At 46.3% G+C, this 16,665-nt stretch overlaps 7 protein-coding genes across 8 annotated transcripts; 2 read left to right on the top strand and 5 right to left on the bottom strand.

Annotated features, from left to right (window-relative positions):
* Positions 1–309: 309 nt before the first annotated feature.
* BDCG_04311 lies at positions 310–3,547 on the bottom strand. 2 transcript variants are annotated; one of them, XM_045419968.1, is made up of 7 exons: positions 3,400–3,547; positions 3,241–3,337; positions 3,003–3,131; positions 2,673–2,902; positions 2,089–2,578; positions 1,666–2,040; positions 392–1,236 (listed from the first exon to the last, which is right to left on the bottom strand). In XM_045419968.1, the coding sequence occupies exons 2-7, from the start codon at positions 3,277–3,279 to the stop codon at positions 1,156–1,158; spliced, it is 1,344 nt and encodes a 447-aa protein (XP_045280835.1). In that variant the 5' UTR covers positions 3,280–3,337; positions 3,400–3,547; the 3' UTR covers positions 392–1,155. The 2 variants fall into 2 exon arrangements, with proteins under 2 accessions (XP_045276163.1, XP_045280835.1); XM_045419967.1 differs by having other exon boundaries at positions 310–1,236; positions 3,241–3,498.
* A 168-nt stretch (positions 3,548–3,715) lies between these two features.
* On the bottom strand, positions 3,716–5,227 carry BDCG_04312 (RNase III domain-containing protein). The gene is made up of 3 exons (XM_045419969.1): positions 4,572–5,227; positions 4,263–4,495; positions 3,716–4,200 (listed from the first exon to the last, which is right to left on the bottom strand). Exons 1-3 carry the CDS (start codon positions 4,966–4,968, stop codon positions 4,030–4,032), a joined length of 801 nt encoding a protein of 266 aa, XP_045276164.1. The 5' UTR covers positions 4,969–5,227; the 3' UTR covers positions 3,716–4,029.
* Positions 5,228–6,795: 1,568 nt separating this feature from the next.
* Positions 6,796–7,087, bottom strand: BDCG_16918 (uncharacterized protein; the record flags this gene model as incomplete). Its single annotated transcript, XM_045426096.1, has 1 exon — positions 6,796–7,087. One exon carries the CDS (start codon positions 7,085–7,087, stop codon positions 6,803–6,805), a length of 285 nt encoding a protein of 94 aa, XP_045280836.1. The 3' UTR covers positions 6,796–6,802.
* Positions 7,088–7,413: 326 nt separating this feature from the next.
* On the bottom strand, positions 7,414–9,489 carry BDCG_04313 (succinate dehydrogenase (ubiquinone) cytochrome b560 subunit). The gene is made up of 4 exons (XM_045419970.1): positions 9,241–9,489; positions 8,697–9,168; positions 8,499–8,589; positions 7,414–8,375 (listed from the first exon to the last, which is right to left on the bottom strand). The coding sequence occupies exons 2-4, from the start codon at positions 8,734–8,736 to the stop codon at positions 7,943–7,945; spliced, it is 564 nt and encodes a 187-aa protein (XP_045276165.1). The 5' UTR covers positions 8,737–9,168; positions 9,241–9,489; the 3' UTR covers positions 7,414–7,942.
* BDCG_04314 (enoyl-[acyl-carrier protein] reductase I) lies at positions 9,002–12,247 on the top strand. Its single transcript, XM_045419971.1, has 5 exons — positions 9,002–10,260; positions 10,330–10,412; positions 10,529–11,257; positions 11,388–12,115; positions 12,169–12,247. Exons 1-4 carry the CDS (start codon positions 10,218–10,220, stop codon positions 11,523–11,525), a joined length of 993 nt encoding a protein of 330 aa, XP_045276166.1. The 5' UTR covers positions 9,002–10,217; the 3' UTR covers positions 11,526–12,115; positions 12,169–12,247.
* Positions 12,248–13,164: 917 nt separating this feature from the next.
* BDCG_04315 (hydrophobin) lies at positions 13,165–15,244 on the bottom strand. Its single transcript, XM_045419972.1, has 3 exons — positions 13,974–15,244; positions 13,836–13,918; positions 13,165–13,780 (listed from the first exon to the last, which is right to left on the bottom strand). Exons 1-3 carry the CDS (start codon positions 14,245–14,247, stop codon positions 13,730–13,732), a joined length of 408 nt encoding a protein of 135 aa, XP_045276167.1. The 5' UTR covers positions 14,248–15,244; the 3' UTR covers positions 13,165–13,729.
* A 432-nt stretch (positions 15,245–15,676) lies between these two features.
* BDCG_16919 (uncharacterized protein) lies at positions 15,677–16,091 on the top strand (the record flags this gene model as incomplete). The annotated part of the gene is made up of 1 exon (XM_045426097.1): positions 15,677–16,091. Exon 1 carries the CDS (start codon positions 15,768–15,770, stop codon positions 16,089–16,091), a length of 324 nt encoding a protein of 107 aa, XP_045276168.1. The 5' UTR covers positions 15,677–15,767.
* Between the last annotated feature and the right edge of the window lie 574 nt (positions 16,092–16,665).

The following is a 16,665-nucleotide window of genomic DNA, read 5'->3' on the forward strand; positions in this document are numbered from 1 at the left end:
CTGCCATTGTCATCTATTTGCCATGGCTTAAATTACGTTCGCTTCAATTGTAGAAATCCGAACATAACTGTTTTTCTTTGCCTTTTTGCTTGAGAATATCCTGCAGAAGATATTATCATTCCTTCGTTACAACACGTCGACCCCACCTTCTCTATAGGCAACATTTCAACTTCCTCAGGTCTTATTTTTGGCTAGTTCCTTTCCGCTTTCTTTTCCAACAGTTTCCCGATTCCTAATCGTGTCCCCACTCTCAGCGGTCACTTACCTAGACACATGGAATTGGTTAAAGATATCCCGAAGATAGCAACCTCAGTAAATGAAAATGTCTTCACAAGATACTCTTCTATGCATCACCTCGTATGGACTACACACCACATATAGCGATAAACCTTGAAAACATGCATTCTAGTTTCTCAGCATATTCCGAAACCTCATTTGCAATCCCTCCTCGAGCAGTATTCATGTGCCTAGTTAACCCACCACTTACTTCCTTCCAACTCTCCCCTCCTAAAGACAAATCCCGCACAATATTATCAAATAAGATAATAGTTAAATTTAGATTTACCCTACTGGCATCTGTTTCACTGGTTTATTATTTCATTCCTCGTTTTCCATCTTCCCTCGGAGACCGCATAGATTATGCGAGTTTTTCCCCTAACAAAATAAAACTAAAGGAATTCCCCACACCATCCATATTGCTTGAATTCTCGATACCCGACCTTATTATGCGAAACTTACTTCCCATTTTTAAGGGGGTTAGCAACGCTGTAGTTTGAGAAAAGAAAATCAGATACTAGGAGCTAAAGCCAAATGGTTCTATCGTCTTATCATTTATTAAATGTGCACAGCCATACGCGCAAGGAACTAGCCCAACCTAAGGGCCGTCCATAAAGCAACTACAGAGACGACACGAAGTGAAAAAAGCCACGGCCTCCTCGCGTTCGGGTAAGGTAAAAGCGGTTCATGTAGAGATTATAAGGTATGATATGGAAGCCCATCAGCTAGCCTCTCCCGCTGATGCGGTGCTAAGAAAACAAAATTACATTCGTGACTATAGTTGAACGGAACGGTTTGTTTCCACACATTTTATTATCCCGGCCTAGGGTCCGTGTTTCGTTCACGCTGCGTGTCTCTCGTTTCATTGGATGGGCTGTATCATTGCACGTCAGGTAGACGAACTGCAATATCGCCTGACTGAGTAATATATCGGACCCACGGAAGCGATGGGTATTGTAGCTATATAAAGGGACGCGCTGTTAGTTAGATATTTCGCCCACATAAAAGTGTTAAGGTGCGGAGAATGATAGCGATGACTGGAAAGAGGGTGGGTGAGTGGGAGGGCAGGCAGAAGATAGCACGGTCGTGCAAAGTTGTTTTAATGTCGGTTCTCCGACGAGGAACAGCCGGATGGCCGAAGTAGGGGGTCTGCTTTGAACAAATCTAGAGGAGAATGTGTTGCACGCTGATCGAGTGCGGGGTACGGCATGTAGGGGGGTAGACTGTGAGCTTGGCATAAAAGCGCTGATGCTTCAATGTGTCCAGTCATAGAATCGCAAATGCGTTCTTGGGATGCAGGTGGCCGAATTTGGGTCATTGGAATTTTGGCCCATGCTGATGGAGATGGATAGGTAGGAAAAAGCAAAAAAGTAAAAGAGAAGCCCTTACCTTCGGTTCAATAATCTTTAGATATCGTACTTGGATTCCGCTAGTAGTGAAATAGGGGATCTCAAATTTGACGTTGATTGGACGTTTGCCTTTTCCAGTTTGTCCAGCACCCCCCATACTACCGCCAAAACCACCAGTCATACCGCCTCCATGTTCATCGTCTCCTTTCACTGACGGTAATCCCAGTTCAGCGCGCATGAGAAATTCTTTCCCGCCACCGAATTGTTTTATTTTCCATATTATTGCGGATTTTTCTGGTGCATAATGGACAGACCCTATGTTAGTGCGGAATCTTGGAGAATCTGCGTCTTCCGGGACGGGAACCAAAATCTCAACATTATTTGCAGTGCTCCGGCGTTTGAATTGAGCTTTCGCCTATGTAACAGTTAGACTTAGTATCTAAATTTACTTGGAATTGCTTACCTTCAGCATATATTCAATACGTGAACCTGAATGTGACTCCACCAGACATTCGACCCATATCAGGGGCTTCACTTGAGTATTTAACCGATAACTCATAAGTTCGAATTCCCCATCGGGAGGAATGAAGCTGATTGTTCTGTCGTTCTCAAAACGTGATAATCGAACGCACTGGTGGAATTTTACATCCTCCATTTCGACGGCCTTTCCTCTTGTTGCTCTTCCTGTTGTTTCGAACATTGCTTTGTCATTCAAACCCAGCCTTAGTTCGGGCATACCACTTAGATAACATTTCATTTTGATTGCCCCTAGGATTTCGGATCGAAGGACATTGCCATTGGCGGATACCAGGAGATTCAACGACTCGACCACATCGAGGAACACCTCATTCTTGCGATATCTAATTCCTTCGCTTCTCCAAGACACGGCATTTGTAACGGCGATCGGAGGTCGAGCCTGTATCTCTAGTTTGTGTGATTCTTGGGTAATATACCTGAAGCGACGTTAGACAGGGATCTTGCAAGCAATGACGGGGTCTGCAGTTTGTTCGAAGGAATCTGGGAATCTGAGCAGAACAATGCACATACTCCTGCAATATCTTAGACTCTGTTGTCTGTGGGTATCCGAAATCCATCATCTCGTCAAGCAATTCATAAATGATAACGAAGTTATCTCTGATGCTCTCTTCCTCCAACTCCTTGAAGTATTCAGTGAAAACCTCGACGATCTTGTGAAGGAATAACAAGATTTCCGCAGCATTTGTGTTTCGTTTCGTTAAAGCTAGGAGATAAAGGTTGCTATGGCGGATATAAAGGTACTAATGGAGTAATCGTATCGTAAATATGAGGTGGTGTCCAGCACGATAAGGGAAAGGAAGGACTCCCCAGGACTTGGAAAGGAAACTAATATAAACGTACATTTATGCCTTCATCAGAAAAGCACGGAGGGACAGCAGAGCTCTCTTCTTCTGCTTCACTGAGGAGGATAGGGAATTTCTCGACTGCGGACATGGGAATATCCCCTCTATAGTTGCGAGCCAGAAGGGTCTACATCAACCGCTAGTCAGCTAGGATTATTCCAACACACAAGTATATTGAATTGAAATAACGAATCTACAAATGTTAGTAGACCCGAATTTCCTAGGATCGATCATACCTTGCCCTTCAGGTCCAGAAAGAATACTGCGGACGCCATGATGCGCTGTTGGGCATCAAACAGCACGGGGTTCAATGTTGAAGGGAACGGGTGATTCCTGTGGATGGGCTTATTTAGCCATCGCAGCGGTACGAAAATCAGCAAAGGGGTATCAAATACAATATGGCGCCAGAGAACACATTTATCACTCCTCAACAGTTCAAAGCATCTATTCGCTATCTTGTCTTTTCCCGCGGCTTGGAGCAAGTGGCATCGTCGACTTGATACCAGCCCACTTGGCGCTACGACCAAATAGAGTCTAGCGCCATCTCCCAATCCCATATAAAAGCTTTTCGCCAAACTTTTTCTTTCTTGTATTTTTAAATATTATAACTCACGCACCCAACAGACAGTGCAAGTCAACACAAAAATTATCATGATTTTGCCTGTATTTTGACCTCTGGCTTTCTGTCAGAGTTCAGCTCTCGGGTTACGCCATTGATGATCTTGCGATATGGTGGTGCGCAGACTGAATAACGGAGACTCCATAAGAACTGGCCGTGTATTTTTTTCTTGGTTACGCGGGCGGTGTCAGAGGAATCAAACATACGCTATATAGATAGAATAATTGTCTTTAATTTAAACGATCTAGGCTAATGAACAACTGAAGAAGAAAACTATATATAAATAAAATCCTGTTAATACATAAATACCTAGAATCGCATAGAATCTAAAAGAGTCTAATAAACGTACAAACGCCGACCAAAAATGCGGTATCCCCAAGGAAGAAAAGAACGAAAGAAAAACACCCTATAAAGTGTCTCGTGGCATGCCGATGTCAAATCCCAAAGGTTTGAGTATAGAATCCCGTGCCACCTGGTTCGCAACTGCACCCCCCTTCTCCAGCGCAACTGCACCAACCACCGCGTAAATCGCCTGCGTCAAAACGACTTCTAATCCGGATCCCGGAAGATCATTGCGCTATGGAACAGTTAGCATGCGGGAAACGGCAAAATTTTACTTTACGAAACGAATGTTCATACATATCTTGGTACCCATCTCAAGACCTCTCCTAGCTTATATTGTTCGGCGAGTGCGGCCAGCTTCGTTCGGTTTATCCTCATATTCTTGTTGTCTTCGGTGAGAGCGTCCAAGCCTTGCAAGGACGGATGCTCGAACGGAGTCCGACCATATGGGTCTTCGAGTTTTTGCGGCGAAGAAACAGACGAGCTCTCCAGTAGAGAGAGCGAGGCCTGGAGATGCACAATTTGTTTGCCTGTTGAATGTTGCAGATCAGCACTCACGAGCATATGATATGCCAAAAGAAATGAATCACGAGCAATCCAACATACCAAGATAAGACAATCGCTCGTTGAAACCCCTCCGCCCTTGATCAAAGCTTTTATGCGTAACGGTTTGCCATTTGACCTCTTCCGTGAGCATCTTGTCGCCGTCAGGACCTAGCATTCGAATGTAGAACTGGTTGAGAATGTTCGGGTCTGAATTGACGGGATACTCTGGAATGTTTGGGCTCCCACGCAGCCGTACGGGAGCTTTCATTGCCGGTGGGGTCTCTTTCCATCGGGGTGCTGTCGGTGTTTCTGATGGGCTCGCAGCGGAGGAGAGAGCATGTCTTTGGATATGTGAGGCAGTGGCTCGCGAGCAAACTGACAGAGCAGCGGCGGGAGCACGCCAGCGCCCTTGCCGCGCAATTGCAGCGAAAGCTTGGCCCGGAATCTTCGATGTCATCGGTAGCAGGAAAGTCGCATGTAGGAGGGAGGTTTAGATGAAATTGCGGTGTTGCGTCGCGGGCTGGAGATGCTTCGACTTGATACGGAGCTTGGGAAGATTTTCCGCAAATCCAGGCTAACCTTAATCGGGAAACCGGCCCTGAAGGCTTCTTGGGCCGGACGGAAACAACATTTGAACCACAACTCTAAGGCCAACAGCGATAACTTGCTTTTGAATACGGAGTACTCCCGTCCCTGTCAAACTCCATCGATGGACAAGCTGTCAACTGGGTTACAGATAAACTTAGCCTCGGTATATCTTTGGACGCCTTACCATGCAATTGCAGCCCAGTGTTGTTGGTTGGGTTGAACAACTATCGCGCCTCTCCCGTCCAGCCCCGTCAGGCCACGCTTAGGGTCTTTGCATACTACCTTCATATCGATTGGAATATCAAGGGAGTGGTCCTTTGTGAGATTTTTCGGCTGCTGCTAAGACCGATAAAGGCTTTATCCAGGCTCAATTGTCGGACCCTGATGAAGAGGTTCATTCACACCTGGGCAATCACCCACCCAATGTACGGTACATTTCCAAGCAGAATTCGGTTCTCAACTCCATAGAAGACTTGGGGAATAATCATTGCAACACGTGTCAAAAGTGTTCTCTGCTGGTAATGCTTCTGTTGCCTTGTTGTATTTCTATTCTTCTTTCATGTGGCTTCATATGTCCCGTTTCGAACGGATTTAAAGGCTGGCTACTTTAAATCATCAACATTCTGGGGGCGCTACATTTTTTCACACAACTTTAGGCAAAGAGGCCCAAGACAGGGCGAAAAAACAGAGCACATTGATACCCGTTTTATAGTCCTCTATATTACCTCTCCCTTTTTGTTTCTTCATTCCATTATTTTTCCGGTTCGGTTCCCCAGCGGTTCCCCGCTGGTGCCAGTTTTCGGATACTCTGTGGTTGGCCCTTTTCTCCCGTGTTTGTTGTCACACCGGGAGGCTAGGCCCATTATTATACAGTAGTCGTACTTCTCTGGAAACAGCAGGCAATACCCGTTTTTCGTCGTCTATCCTGTTCCTATCGACTTAGACAAATAGCTTCACTCTTCGAAGGTCATACCCGGGATAGCCAGGTACAAGTGAACTGTCATAATGCCGATCACGGGCCCAACAAACTCGTTGCTTGCAGATATTTTCTTTGACGATAGTAATATACTATTGCTCCTCCCTATTGCTAAATATGACCCCAATATCCTGCTGGAATTGAGCAACACCCTCTGGAAATATCTGCTCTCGGTCCTTGCAGGATAGGCGAGTGATACGTCCCAGAAACCTGGCATATTAAACCCCATGTTTCAATTTCAGGCCGTTGACATTTCTGCATATCGCCAACGGATGGTGCGTCGCGCGGCTAGTCGAAGCAGTCTCTCCAGTAACACGCGGGAGCAGCCACCTCTGCCTGGACGGACCCCTGCATATTTCCTGGAATATTTTTTCAACCATTCTTTGTTGTAAAATTATTCATTCACATAAAGCACTCTATACATAGTATTTCAACATCTGAATAACATGGTCGGGTGGACCCTAGTGCAGGTGCCCAGATTATTTAGGTTAACAATGTCCATTCCCCACGATGTACCCAGCTGATATAAAAGCCGGGCGCAATCCCCATCTGGGGGATTTCTGCCATTACATCTTTGTTATCAATCAACAAAGATATTGTCTGTCACTCGTTCTTTTTTCCGCTCCTCGCCTAATTCACTTTTTTCTTCTATGAAATCAACACAATTTCAGCAAAGCCAAACCTAGTCTACGATATAAAAATATCATCACTTGATATTTTCACTCCTTTACTTCTCCATTGCGCAAAATAAAACATCCTTCCTCTTCCCAAATGTCTTCCCGACGCCCCATCCACTCCTCGCTTCGGCGCATCCACACTGCGCACCACCTGCAATCGCCTTCCCAGTGTCAAAGTGCATCATATTCAATTGGACAGGGCATCGCAAGTACAGCTCTAACCAAAAGCTCCATCTACGCCGTATACTCCGTTCAGGACCCTCCTTCGCCCCGTCCATATCCTCCAAACCCTCCCCCAAGTCCCGTTTAAGGCTTGAAACGTTTTGAAATCTCATTACGTATAGCTAAGTAAGTTCCCCATATTATCTCATCAAACGGAGCTATTTTTGCGCCTGCATACTCAATCAACGTCAAGTGACTAACGATTTTCTCAAATGGATTTTGCAGTTGACATGGGCCTAGCAATCCCTCCGGAGATCGATGAAACATTCCTATGGTGATATGATACTTTTCGCCGCGTAAAACGGAAACACGCTCGATCGTGGAAAATATGAATTCAAAGCACCCCCTGGAGGATTTTCCATTCGTCGACTCGAGTCATGACATCCTATGGAGGGAAAAGGCTCTGTTGTTTCCTTGTTATGCTTGTTAAGCCCCATAATTTTTTTTTTCATCTCAAAACTAATACGAGTTTTACCCTAATTGTAAACCCCCCTGTTGTTTCATTCCCTACATGTAACTCTTTTGTCAGGATTAGGTGCAACTTTTTTAGGAATTTAATATTTTCTCTTCAATTCCGCACCTACCCAGCACGCGGGTTGATCCTTGTAATGGTACAATAATTTTCTAGCAACAAGATTGTCATATATTTTTGCATGATCAAGAAATCCACTACATATATGGATTTTAGGCGCCCCTGCGAATATCTGACAAGGTATTGACTCGCAGATACACAGCACTATACATTTTTTTATTTTTTTTATATCTTTGAAATGGCATAGGAAATAAGTATGGACACTGAAAGGGGAAACATCAATAAGACTGCAGCATCACCGGGAGACAAAAAAGACTAAGACGAAAATGAGAAATGAAGAAAGAGCAGGAGGCAGGAAAACAAAGACGAGAACAGAATGCCGCTACCACCATACATACATCATGCCAACCTACACGCCTACATCACCCCATCCATATTACATAAAAGCCAGCGCAAGTGCGCTGGTCACAGTCAGCCCAACAACTGTCCATCCAGTAACAATGACCTGCTTATTAGAGAATTGCTTCCCCATATCCCAAATAAGATGTCTGCACCCATTGAACGAGTGGAACGTGAATGGTAGCGCAGCGGTGAATTTGAGGCCAACTTTAGCGGCCAGCGGCAGGGCACCGAATGCCGCTACCAGCGATGCGGATTCCAGATGCCACCCCAGCAAAGGGGAGACGAGGTAGGCAGAGGCGAAGATATACATACCGCCAGCAAGGGCGACGCCGGTGATACGATTGAGGGAGGAGAGGAGCCAGGTGATCTGAGGTTGGTAGATGCTGAGATGCGGGGAGACGGGGCGGTTGAGACGCTGACGGGGGAGGATTGAGGTTGGGTCTTGGTTGGCGGTTGAAGCGGTTGATCTATGGTGGACGGAATTGTGTTAATTTGTTAAATTTGGTTTCCTTTTTCCGTTCGAATGGGTTTGCGATGTGGTTATATGTGTGTGTTGTTGTATTGGTCGATAGGCTTCACGACCAACTTACCTGGTCTGGATATGGTTGCCAGTCGCAATGGCCACGGGGGCAGCAATTCTAGAAACTGCAGTTCTTAACTGAGAAGGATTGTATGCAGCAACTATTTGCAGATGTTAGTTGATATCATCCCTTTGCTTCCTGCCGCCATCACTTTCCAATTCATCCCACACAGTTTGGATGGCAAGGGTTGGTTAACAGGTGACTTACGCCGTCGTAGCGACTGCTGGGCAACTCTTTGAGGAAGCATTGTAGTACAGTTAAATAGCTCAATGGCGTCCGCTGGCAGTCAATACCAATCAACAATCAACAACCAATATCAATTGTTGTAGCTAGCAAAAGCACTTGGAGATTCCATTTCCATTTCGGGATCCCAGGAAGACCTCGGCTTATGTAACCCGCCAGCAAATCACAGGCCGCCAATTAGTTACTAGTCGGAACAATGATTGTCCGCAGCCTCCTGGTTAACTAATCCCAACCTCAACTCTTTTTTCGCTTCTTCTCACTCTCTTTTTACTCACTCGAGGACCCTCAGCTTACATCGTTTACCTGCCATTACCGCACTCTGTGTAGGTGGTGGAACGGCATGATACAGATGTTTCAAGGCGAACCATCCCACTTATAGTTGCGGCTTTCTGTCGTTAACTCCTGGATGCAGAAATGGGGCTTCCTCAGAAGAAGTCTTCGACCCGTCGTTAATCGCCCATTTCTTTCTGTCAATGGAAGGAGAGGGTTTCATATCAGGGTTACATACTGAACTTCGAGACGAGATGACTCTGGGTTTGATAAATGGGAAGAAAAGAACGGGGTGCGATTTGGTATTGCCACCTTGAAATCGGGTCGTGGGTGTGGATGTTAATTTCCTTGGGCGTTGGACAGGGACGGGAATGGGATGCTACCCCGTGCCCAGGTACTTTTCTCCTGCTGCCCGACATATCGGACATGTAGCGGAAGGGACTTGTATCTAGCGTCGAGAGCTATCCTCAACAAGTGTGAGGATAGATGACTCCAAGAAACGGGCCTGTGAAAAATCAAGAAAAACTTTGAGCATGAGGATAACTATGAACAAGCCCCACAAATGTATATATTCTAACTAATCGGCTCTGAAAGCCTAAAATCAGGTCAATCCTCCGTGATAGTACAGTCTGTACTCCGGATCATAATAATTGCGACTACTCCCGCCAGCCCTGTACAATCATCGTGCCCCCCACAACTCGCTCCGAAAACACGGACAGATATGTCCTGTACATATCTGCCACATCTTCCCATGGCACTTAAATTATGGACCTAATCCTACTCGCAACTATTGCCCCTGCAGCTCCAACGAGAAATCCAGCTCCGATATCTAGACCACCGCGCTGTCCTCACCATAAGTAATCAGCCAAATATAGTCCACGGCTGCTGGACTGTTAGTCTTCTTGTCCCAAACTTTGTAGCGTCCATCTAGCGAAAAGAAGCATTTCCAACCCAGTTTCCAAGAAATGGCAGCAAAGGCGAGTCACCTGACCTATCCTGAGCCTGGGACGATGGACCTCGGCTCTCGGCCCACTATCGCAAAGGTTTGTTCAGGTGGGCATTTTTTATGGCTGCCATGTCAGTGATCCCTTTATAAATCTCGTCGTGTCCTACTCTGGTTATGATTCTTAGATCCTTCTCCTATGCTTCTTGTCTTCATTGTTCATAGAGTCCTGATAGAATAACCCTTCCGGACCCCTCCACTCTTTTTGCAAAATGGGATTCAGCACAGCGCTGACCCAGAAATTGGGTATCACGGGTAAGCTTATCTTCATTCGTCCCACGATCGGGGTTTATTAGAGGACGCAAACTTACCATGTCCTACCAGTCCCTGTCGTCCAGGGTGGAATGCAATGGGTTGGTTATGCTGAGCTTGCTGCGGCTGTCAGCAACGCTGGCGGTCTCGGAATCGTACGTGAATTCCCCCTTGTGGCAAAGATAAAAAACAATCCGCCTATTTTATGCCTAGAAAGCAAGAGTTAGAGACAATCTCAAGCAGCTTCCGCTAACATGCTTCTCTCCAACAGCTCACCGCGCTCACCCAACCCACCCCGGAGGACCTCCGCAAGGAAATCCGCAGATGCCGCATGATGACCAACAAACCCTTCGGCGTAAATATCACTCTACTCCCCGCCCTCGCTCCACCAGACTATGGTGCCTACGCCCAGGTGGTCATCGACGAAGGAATTCGCATCGTCGAGACCGCCGGCAACAGCCCTGGTCCTGTCATTAAGCAGCTCAAGAAGGCTGGCATCATCATCCTTCACAAATGCACCACGATCAGGCACGCCAAATCCGCTGTGAAGCTCGGTGTCGATTTCCTCTCTATCGACGGTTTCGAATGTGCTGGCCACATTGGCGAAACCGACATCACTAACTTCATCCTCCTCAGCCGAGCACGCCAGGATCTTAAGACGCCTTTCATTGCCTCGGGTGGATTCGCGGACGGATACGGCCTTGCTGCCGCCCTGGCTTTGGGTGCTGAGGGTATCAACATGGGCACAAGGTTTATGGCCACTATCGAAGCTCCAATTCATATGAAAGTGAAGCAGGCTATCGTAGACGCCAGCGAGGAAGATACCCAGCTAGTCATGCGTAGATGGAGAAACACCACCCGACTTTTCAAGAACCATGTTGCCATGGAGGCTTACAAGATTGAAAAGGAGGCTGAGTCGGATGACTTCTCACAGATCGGCCCCTACGTCAGTGGCAAGCGTGGGCGAGAAGTGTTTATCAACGGTGATATTCATTACGGTGTATGTATTTTCCCATGCTTTGCTGTTTACCCAACCTTCCGGAGGAGCGGGGCCCGAGATTTCTCCAGTTTCTCTCACTGGTGCTTAATATTGAAATACACTAACCCGCGTGCTTCTTTTTCTAATATAGGTCTGGACCGCCGGTCAGGTTATGGGCTTGATCCACGATATTCCATCCTGCAAAGAGTTGCTCACTCGCATCGAGAGGGAAGCCGTTGAGGTGATGTCGAAAACAAGCAAGCTCTACACGCCAACGGCGAAACTGTGATTCCACGGTTATTAGTCTTTTCTTCAACTTTTCGTTTGGTTCCCTTTTATGTTCTGGGTTGGTATGTTGACTTTGTTTATACATCGCTACTGATATATATACTTTTGGGGATGGGGGCCACTTAGGAGTCGACGGATAGAATACTCTATCATCGGGGTCTTATTACGGTTTTGTATACCACTTTTAGATATATATATATATACACATATTATTTCCTTGGCTTACCCAACCCTCTTTCTCTCTTTCCAAGGTTGTCCAGCTCGATTTTTTCTTTCTAAATAAGACAATGTCTGTTCACTCTATCAAACGGCCATGGCGTCTTGGTTTTAGAAATAGATATCAGAATATAAACGAAAGATAACAGCGTTTGGTAATTGCGCCATTCACTTAGGAATTGCACTATCCCATAGTTCACCTACATCCGGCACTACATGGACGGGAGGAACCTCCTCAATGGCAACCACTTCCAATTCCCCAAAGCACTTCAAGTCCTTTTCCCCCAACCGCTTTTTAAACCATACTATCTAGGTACTCGAATTCTAGCAATCGATATAAGACAGCTACGATGCACATATATCGTGTCACGCCTGGTAGGCCACCCACCCCTTACTTCAACGGACCCACGAGGACTGATCCGCGACAGAGAACAGCGTCCGAGACACGCCCCTGTCGAATATTTTCAAACCTCAAACACGAGAGGGATGTCAAAGGGGAATAAATGTCAACGAATCTTCTGCGCAGGGTAGGAAGGGGTAAATCCAAGGGGGTTATATCCTCGTACGATATGAACTATGCCTAGGCACGTATTAGCAATAACCCACTGACGGCTTGAACAGAAGCATACTAGCAGGTTGTTCATCGTCATTGACGCGATCCATAGTTCAGTTCGGCCCTATCCTGGCTTGGGGACCAGATACGTGGTTCGGTTCTCTCGCACTGTTGTTCCCTCCTTGCCTGGGAACTGCCTGCTGCCGGAGTTGACACGATGTGCGCAGTGCGAGAAGCGCTCTCATTGAAAGGGTCATTCCTAGCTCTTTCCGGGCCTCGCAAACCCAGGCTTGGAGGCAAGTAGAGATTATTTACCCTAACGGTGCGGATATATCTCGGGATATCAAACGATTTCAATAATACCTACCAGTTGGCTGCCACCTTACGACTGCTCTGGACGAAATTTCTACAGGCAGCTCCCGGTGAGTCAGAAAATACGATCTCCTCTGACTCTTTATGTCGTGTCTGTGCTGGCTGAATGCACCGGTTAATATGCTGCTGGCAAACGAATTTCGACGAGTCCACCCACTACGAACTAGGGGCACAGTTCCACGAGAATAAAAATATATCCCGACATCACATGCCACTGCGGGAAGACGAATGACTGTGGTCGTACCATATTCCTACATACAGTGTCCGTGTAACACGGGTACTGTAGACGGAGTTGCCGAACGTTTGCGTACCAACGTTCGCCTACCAGGCCTCTTTATAAACACCGGGATTCACGATTACTAACGACTTAGCGCGGTAGATATCTAGCTTGGGTACAATTCGTATCAGTTGGTGTTAACTACATGTACATGTACATGTACATGTACATGCGAGTGCTTCCGCCGGGGCAGAAGCCGTCCAGGCTTGCGAAACTGGTATACGCAGTTGCTTTGATGTTTCAAATGAAGCTAGGTATGTTTGTCTTCGAAGCAGGGTATAAAGCGTCCCTAATAATGAGAAATATTCTTTATATTGGGAAATGGTACGATATTCCAAGAGACACAATATGCGAGTCTACAGGAGACAATTGTCGGAAACGAAAACAAACGCGATTATCAGCGAACTTCAATCTTCTATCAAGAATTCAAGTCTACCTGCTAAATACACGGATAGACAAATATCTATCCCTTCATTCACAGCAAAAACATAATTGGCATCAGCAAAATACAGATCTTATTACCATATACTCCAAACCAACTTCGTATACACAAGAGACGCTCAGAGACAAAAGAAGAGAAAGGCTTTCCGAACAAAAATGGTACATGCTATGTAAAGTATATATATTTTCGTTCAAAAATGGCGCGGCGTTGTCTCCTAATTTCAGTTTCCGTGCGACATACAAAACATCCTCTACTTGCCTAGTGCTCGCAAGGAATTCCTCCTATAGGGGCCGGAATACAGGATGGGGTTGAGTTGAATGACCGGAAACGAGGAAGCGAAACTGCTTAGAGGCCGGCAATAGGAATGCAGGGAAGGTTCAAAGCAATGACACCCTCCTATCGATTCCGTTAGATATCTCTTTGTGAATCTATGATAGATTTCTAAACTTACGGCGTGCTGAGAGTTGCCCTGGCAGCAGGCAGTCTTCTGGGCGCAGGGTGAGCTGCTGAGGATGTCGGTAACACCGATAAGAGCTATATCGAAAATTTAGCCAAATTCTCTTCGCGAGTGTTACTTCGAAAAACTTACCGCTGGCGCTGAGCTTGGAGCATTGGTCGAAGATGCCAATCTCGCTGCCTTTGCCGAGGACCGTGCCCAAAACACCGGACAGGAGACCAGAGTTCTTGTCACCGCCGTTGACAGTGGTGACTTGCTTGTTGCAGCAAGAGATCTGAGCCTGTCCGCACTGGTTGGAGACCTGGTTGACTTCGACCTCACTACCCTCGGGGTGGTATCCACTGCCTGGGGCGGCAACGGCGACGGTGGCAAGAGCCAGGACAATAGCAGACATGGAGAACTTCATTTTGACGGTTTGAGGGTCGGAAGTATTAAAACCGGTATTAAGAATTATATATAAAAGGGTTTAAATGAGTGTGGTAGTTGGGCAAATATTTGAAGAAACGATGAAGATGCTGATGATGGGAGAAAGAAAAAGAGCCTGACGCTGCGGAGGAGGGCCCTTTTATAGATTCCATGACCCCCCTTTTTTGAGGACATGAACAGGATTGAACAACCCCCTGCCAACTCTTCCCTGGTCCTGGGGTGCCTGAATTGGAAGTACGATGCGAAGTTGGCTTCCAAGTAATTTTCCTGGTCCTCAGCAAACGATGTTTACCCCAGCCCTCAGATGGTAATCTCCCAAAAAAAAGTGAAGTCGCGGGCCTGCATACGCCACATCCCAATTGCCCGAAAATTTTCAATGATGATCTCATACGAAAGAATGCATGAAGTTTGGGCGACAATAATAATACAAGTTGTCACGCATCTGTACATTCGCTGTACAATCTCTTTTCTTTTGTTCTTGATACCCAGCCATTCGCAATGATGACAACTTGATGCTGGAACTTAGCAGAGGTCTGACCGGCTCCCCTGGAACGCGCCGGATCCGAGATACGGGAGAGAAGGAAAATCAACATGGTTTCTTTTCAGAAACTATTGAAAATGACATTGCTTTGGGCAAAGAATATCTTGACATGCTGTCTGATCCCATGGTTCAGCATCCCTCACAAGTACGCCACAATATGCAGCTAGCAATGAGGCATATTCTCATTGAATCATTGAGTTCCGAGCTCGCACAAGAAAAACAATTACAAATATCGCTGTCCACATCGCAGATGTGCAAATAACGATAGCCCTGGAAAACCACGGAGCGTGCTGTGTTGAGTGAGATATTCGACCTATCAACCAGGGCTGGGCATCACTGAAGTTGAATACCTTGACCTTTCGCCAAAGCCTACTATTGGCGCGACCTCTACTCCGTAGTTATCATCCCTGTATGCGGCCTTCGGTACCAGTGTCCAGCAATCGGACCGAAGTGCCCCTGATAATCTTCTCTTTTTTTCGTTAGGTGGCTAGCGCAGTAATTCCTTGTCAGCATCATTCCCGTTCTCTCGAGTTCTGCTGCGACAATACATCTTTGTTTACTCCGTACTTTGTCTTTCCTTTTGAACTCACTTGGCTCATTAGTTTTTGAGCCACAATTGCTAACTGTCAAGGTGAAATGTGGTTCCACGAAGTAGTAACCGCCACTACGCTGGGATGATGGAACGAAAAACGGTGAGTGCAACTGCTAGATACAATTGGCGCTTACTGCTTGAGTTCATTTGTAACATTACAAGCCGTTAGTTACTGATATACGGAGTAACGCTTCTGGAAATGCCGTTCAGTTCACGGTTTCTTAGAGATTGTATGTAAGCCGATCGACGGCTCTAAAAAGGCTACGAACCAGCAGGGCCGGCTTAAGCCATATGGAAAATGTGATAGCTCTTGCTATGCTTTGACCAACCCTGATCCTTTCGTGAGCCTCAAAACCATTGTGGGGCCATGTCCCAGCTCATTAATATTCCCAGCTCGTCCCTTTTTATTTCCGGATTCATGGGCGACAGACTAGAAACTACTAGTACTACTGAACTCAAGCGTGACGGAAACATCCTTGTTGTGTGCACTCCGTACATCTTAGAACCTGACAACAAGGGCCCTCAGGCTTTGCATTATTTTATCACAAGCCCTGTGGACCTAAACTGTGGAGGTGATGATGAATTGTTAATGCTCCGCGCTTGTGAAAATCTTTGTATAATAATATTATTACGATCGACGAATCCCCAGGCCAAAAATATATTCATTGGGAGTCTGATTTGGAAGCTGTAGGGATTCAAATTGGTGTCAAAAAGGATTCTTTGTTATCTGATATTATTAACCTCCATCAACGGAGCGTAGGAAGTGATGTCAATTAATCCCACCCAACGGGCCAACTCCAACAACAGCTTCATGCGCTATTATCTCCATGTGGAAGAATGAAAGAGTTTCGAGCGGCAAAGTCCGGAAAGTGTATCTGTACGACACTTCACACTCACTGCAATCTTCCATTCCTCGTTGCCAATCCGTAGGCGTCTGCTGCTACGTGGACAGAGTAATCCGTACAACATATTAATTAGATGGCATGTGCTATGTATGCTCCAAGAATCAGTCAATCCACACGATGTGGGGAGCATAGAGTGCAGAGCCATCGCAAGGAAAACTAAAGCGAAATACTCTTCACAATCAATGACCTGACTGGCCAAAGCTTTTCGCGGTTTCTTTTGCACTTCTCTCCAAGAAAAAACTCGAGTCTGCTGGCACCCAAGCTTCTTCTCCTTGAGCCAAGCTAAAGACAGCTCAGGATGAAGAATCCTTGGCGACGCCACAAAGCCCGCTTTGTCGATCTCCTCCAGGGTTTTCTCAA

This window comes from Blastomyces dermatitidis (genome assembly GCF_000003525.1).
Source record: "Blastomyces dermatitidis ER-3 genomic scaffold supercont1.4, whole genome shotgun sequence".
NCBI lineage: Eukaryota > Fungi > Ascomycota > Eurotiomycetes > Onygenales > Ajellomycetaceae > Blastomyces > Blastomyces dermatitidis.